General features: G+C 40.2%; 1 protein-coding gene across 1 annotated transcript in view; it reads left to right on the top strand.

Annotated features, from left to right (window-relative positions):
- Positions 1-4,768, top strand: part of BBS7 (Bardet-Biedl syndrome 7) — a gene marked incomplete at its 5' end in the record, with an annotated part of 19,552 nt that extends 14,784 nt beyond the window's left edge. Inside the window, 5 exons of the mRNA XM_008942451.1 lie at positions 588-752; positions 1,870-1,979; positions 2,089-2,192; positions 3,495-3,618; positions 4,632-4,768. Coding sequence (XP_008940699.1) covers positions 588-752; positions 1,870-1,979; positions 2,089-2,192; positions 3,495-3,618; positions 4,632-4,768 — 640 coding nt within the window. The remainder of the gene's footprint in view (positions 1-587; positions 753-1,869; positions 1,980-2,088; positions 2,193-3,494; positions 3,619-4,631) is intronic.
- Positions 4,769-5,397: the final 629 nt, after the last annotated feature.

The raw sequence follows: 5,397 nt of genomic DNA, 5'->3' as shown, positions 1-5,397 counted from the left end.
TGCCCTGAACCAGGAAGCTCTGTGGAGTGCACTCCACAGACAGACACTCCTGACTCCCTGCAAGTGGTCCCAGCTTTTATCCCCAAGCAGACACCTGACCTTTGTCAACTCACTGCGGGACCCCTGGGGCTCATTTCCCTTCTGGCTCTCCCTGCAGGGCCGGCCGCACCCTGGGGGGAAGCTATAAGGCAAACTCACCCCCTCTGTATGAAGGGCTGTGGGAATCACCCATATGTCAATCTTAATTCAGGGCTTGGGGTTCAAACCCCAGCATGTCACCTTCATCATGAGCTTCAGGTTTAACAGCTTGAAACAGGCCATGTCAAAAACTTCCAACTGGTGTCTTACCCAGTTCTAATGCGTGCTAGGAGATAAAACTTGACTGTATGTGTGGCTTTTTATCTTGAAATACAGAAAATGACAGCTGTCATATGCTATATGCAACCACTTAGTAAGACACCTGACTTCTTCTAGGTTGGTGATTAACAGGCAGCCACCACATGGAACCAAAATGGATGACCAGTGCACTGACAGTACTCCTCCTTCATAGCTAATAACTGGTTTTATTTTTTAATTTCATTATATAGACCCATGAATACACTGATCCTCAAAGGCCAGTTCAGTTTTGCTGAAATTCACTCCTGGGTTGTGTTTTGTTTGCCTGAAGTACCTGAAAAGACTCCTGCTGGAGAGAGCATCACTTTTTATTTTCAGAACACTTTTCTGGGTACGCAGCTTGAAAGTACTTACAGGTAAAATACAGCAACTGATGCACAGTGTGACTATGTTGGGGCTTTTGTCTTTCTCATTATTCACCAGTGTGCAAGTACCACTTCACACACATACTGCTGTTCACCTCTCCACCTTCAGCCCCATCAAAACTCCCTCTAAAGAGAACATTCTTAAAAAGGATTGTCAGACATTTCCAGGGATCAGAACTGTGCAGGAATGATGCAGTTTGTAACTTGAATAGGGTTTTTTGTAAGTTGACCCAAAACCCAAAATTGCCATCGAGGAAACACTTGATATGTTTCTAAGATGATGACTTGTTCTTAGAATGTAAAGGACATAGCTAACTAATATAGTGAAATGATTGTGTAATGCCTGTTGTTTTCTAACTTCTGTTTGGGTTGTTTTGTTTGGTTGTGGTTTTTTTGGTATTGTGGAGTAGAAATAACTTAAGGTATTTAATGCTCATGGAAACGAAAACATGACAGCATTAAGCTGAAACCCTTCTTTTCCTGCATCTTACATTAAGCAAATATGATTTCTGTGTTTAAGATTATACTCTGTTCTCTGATTAGTTATATCTTTCAGTAAACTATACACATCCACCTGAAAATAGAATGGTAAAGTGGTGAAAAATTGATTGTTTTAATTATACAAATTTCACCCTCTTCCCAGCCTGCCATACTTGTCTACTCCTAATTGTGGGAGGTGGTTTGGGGGGGGGGAAGGGCAGGTGTGGTTTTTTTTCTCCTCCCTTCTGCTGTTCGAGGCTTGGTGTTGGGCTTTGAGGTACTGCAATGATAAAACTGTGGAGGAATTAATACAGTGAGAAATTTTCCTTGTTTAACCATAATGCCATACATTAGAGATAACTGTTTTGTGTATACCTGAGATTTGTGTATACTGCTTTGTCTTATTTACTGGAACAAACTCTTCTCTGTCAAGCTTACACTGGGAAGGTGGGACTAGCACAGGTGTGTGTGCAGCCACTTGATACAGGGATAAGCCTTATGACCTTCACAGCAGTTGCTTTCTTTGATTAGGGCATTAATCAAAGGCCCTTCTGTTTTAACGTAGGGATACATCTAATGCATGCACATGGGTTTAAGTGTATTCATTTGAAGTTCTCTTCCTTTCTAGGAAAGGTGAGGGATGTTTTAAGTCTGACAACATTTCTACAATATCCATTCTAAAAGATGTGCTTTGCAAAGAGGCTACTAAAAGGAAGATTATTCTCAACATATCATATGGTAAAACTTCCTTCTCTGTTTTATTTGCCCTGACTTTATTTTATATTCTTATAAATGGAATATGTAATATTCATTTGCTTGTTGTGGTTTTTTTTTGACTCCCCACTAGACATAAATGAAGAATCTGTGAGGCACACATTAAAGCTGATCCATCCTAAATTAGAGTACCAGCAGCTGCTGGCCAAGAAGGTTCACTTGATAGATGCTTTGAGAGTAAGTATCTGAACTCCATGGAAGGATTTTTATGGGGGGTTGTGCTGTCAGATACCAAGCTCTAGGGATCAAGTCAGATGTGTCTCATACTGGTACTTGTTCCTTTTCTATTCCCAGGACATGTATTTTAATTATCTAGGAGACAGACTTCTTCAAGGAAAATTCCCATTTGGACTGTATAACTAGGGAATAACACGTAGGATTATTGACTGATGTTGAGGATGCCTAAATCCAACAGTCGAAGGCAGCCAGCTTTAGTATCTAATGTTCTCTTTTCACCTGCTGTTATTTTCCAGTTCATTCTTTGTCTCTTTCCACTAACCTTTAGAACCTTTTTAAGAGCTGGGAGTGATCAAACAGGCCAGATGTGACTTCCTTGCTTTGGAACTTCATCCCAGTGTGGCATAATTTCTGAATTACCTGCTTTTTAATCTTTAATACCCTTTTCAAGGATTAGTCTTCGGGAGGTACCAGATAGGCAGCTTGTCTCAGTTCTTAGACTTCTAACAATGAGGATTTTACCATCAAAAACTTGCCATCTTCTGTTTTTTATTTTTTTTTTTTTGAGGAGGCAAGGTGAAAATGGACAACCAGCCCTCTCTTGTCCTTTGGGGGAAGCAAATACTGATTGTCAGAAATCTTTACTGAGTAGAAAAAGTGACTATCAATGAGAACAGCTTTTATCATTATTACCACTAGAAGTATTTTACATGGCAAACCATCGAAGCAGAGAATAGTAATTAGTTCTTAATGCATGTTATGTGTGTGCAGTAATAATGATGTTGCACATCTTGCTTGTTTTAGGCTTTTTTTTTAGGCAGCAAATCTCTGAAAATTTTTTTTGTTTGGACATTTTTTGTCGCTCCATAAGGAGGTAAAATAATGTGATGATTGATGAGACTGTTATCCCAGCAGACTGAGGCGTAGCATAATTACCTTCCTTCTGGAGCAGGAGAGGGATGAGAAGACCTGTACTGTTGACCATCTTAAATTGGTCTGATGGTAGAGTTGGGTGTTTTAGAAGAGATCTTTAAAACCTCTTACTGTGAGGAATTGAGTGACACTTTCAGAGTTTACCTTTACACAAGATCTGGGGAATCTATGAAGTGACAAGTGGCATCTGGCATGTCATTAGAAGACTAGAAAATGAGGCACTGGGAAATAACTCTTGCTGCTTTAGAAGGGGATTGTCTTGTCTCTGAAGTATGTCCTCCTGTCAGAGCCAAGCTTAATTTCCTCTTACTGTTATGCTCTTATGATACTTAACTGCTGTTAATTCTTATGATTTAAAATGTCTTTGAGGAATTACAAGTTCATGAAGGAAATGTGGACTTCCTGCTACCAAAGTACCGCAGCATTTTGGAAGAGGCAGATCAGCTGCTTGAGGAATACAAGAGACAACCTGCACATCTCGAGAGACTTTATGGTTTGTTATCTATTCAGATTTTTATTTAAATGCAGTTTAAATGTCCAGGGAGCATGCTGGACATGGCTAAAATAGTTAGGAAGTCAGTATCAGGAGAATTGAAATAACTTGATAAGTGAGTACACTTGTGTAGCTTCAGGACAACAACAGGCACGGAAATGTGTACATCTGGTCACACAGCCAAGGATGCACATTTACACACCAATTTTGGTCATAAAAATTTGAATTTGAAGTTAAAGGCGAGCCAGTAGAACGTAGCACGTGCTGAAAATGGCTTGTATGCTGCTAGAAACACTGAGTAACTCTCGGAAGGCTCTTGAGGATTGTTCACCTGACAACTTTGAAAATTGATTAGGCATCACAAGCATTACCCCTGAGTGAAAATACCAGGACTGCATGCTGGTGATTTTTCTGCCTTTTAATAGACAGCTTCTTATATTTGGGTGATGCTTGTCTTTATGGGCACGATCAAGGATTGCATTCGAATTCAGGATGTCATTTAGGAATGTATGCAAGTTGAATGAGTGATTAAGTTCTGAGTGGCTAAGTTCTGCAAAACATCAGAAAAACAGAAAAAAGCACATGGGTGTGAAGGGAGACTTGTAGAAGGTGGTCTAAATTAGTGAAGGAAATCTGTAACCTTCTCTAGTGTTCCCTGTACTGCTTTCAGCTCAGAGAACCTCTGCCAGCACCATCTTTAATAAGCCAGTGTACACCAGTGTAAGCAGAGGCCTCATGACCCATCCGTGGTAGTTCCTCTCTCTGTCTTCCAGGTGTGGGTAATTCTAAGGCAGAAATACACACTTTGGAATGAAGCTGGAACCTGGGCTGTTCTAGCAGCGTTTTGGGTTTGTTTAAAAGTAAATAATTGTTTAAAATGTGATTTAAAAGGAGTCTTGCCTTTAAACCCAGAATCAACTCGAATAGGTTGTACATAATAATAAGTTAAAAGTTAGAGTTGCCTCATAATGAAAACAAGGCCAATAATAAGTCCTGGGATTTTTCCTTTGTAGGTATGATAACAGATCTCTTCATAGATAAGTTCAAATTTAAAGGCACCAATGTGAAAACTAAAGTTCCTCTTCTTCTGGAAATTCTGGATGGCTGTGATCAAGATGGACTCATTGCTTTTTTTGAGGCTGCAGCTTGACAAAGAAAAAAATTTTTTTTTTAATCAATGTGATTCAGTATCAACTCCAAAATATTTTCTAAGAAAAACACTTTTATTATTCTGTTGTACTGTCAGCTTTTAGGTTTTATTTGTATTTATTACCATGCTGAATACAGCAGTAAACTTCAGTTCCTATAAACTCGTGTATGTTAAATGCTGTATGTTAAATGTTTCTATGTACATAATGTTCTTGATAGCTTAAGAAACTTTCAAATCGGATGTAAATACCATTTTTGCAAAAACGTTTTTGGTACTGTTGAAGAGTACGCCCACTAGTCCCTTCTCAAGTTGTAAGGATGTGTGAAAAAAACGGTTTTCAGAGACTTAACCGGATTCAGAAGTGATTTTTGTGTTGAACCATATGCAACTACGGTGAGGATCGGGATGGGAATCGGGCCAGACTTGGTGTAGCACGTGGGCCCAGAGAAAGGGGCGAATTCTCTGATCTTGGACTGGAACCGGGTCCTGTTCTAGCTGGGCGCTAGTTCTTCTTCCCAGAGCCAGTGGCACTGAACTCCCTCCGCCCCTCTCCCGCTGCCCTCCTCTTCCTCCCAGAGCTCCGCCTCGTACGACGCGCGACTCTATTCCAGAACCGGGGCCGCTGCCCC

This window comes from Merops nubicus, unplaced genomic scaffold, assembly GCF_000691845.1.
Source record: "Merops nubicus isolate BGI_N331 unplaced genomic scaffold, ASM69184v1 scaffold44436, whole genome shotgun sequence".
Lineage (NCBI taxonomy): Eukaryota > Metazoa > Chordata > Aves > Coraciiformes > Meropidae > Merops > Merops nubicus.
Note: the sequence above shows the minus strand (reverse complement) of the source record. Positions and strands in the feature narration are given on the sequence as shown.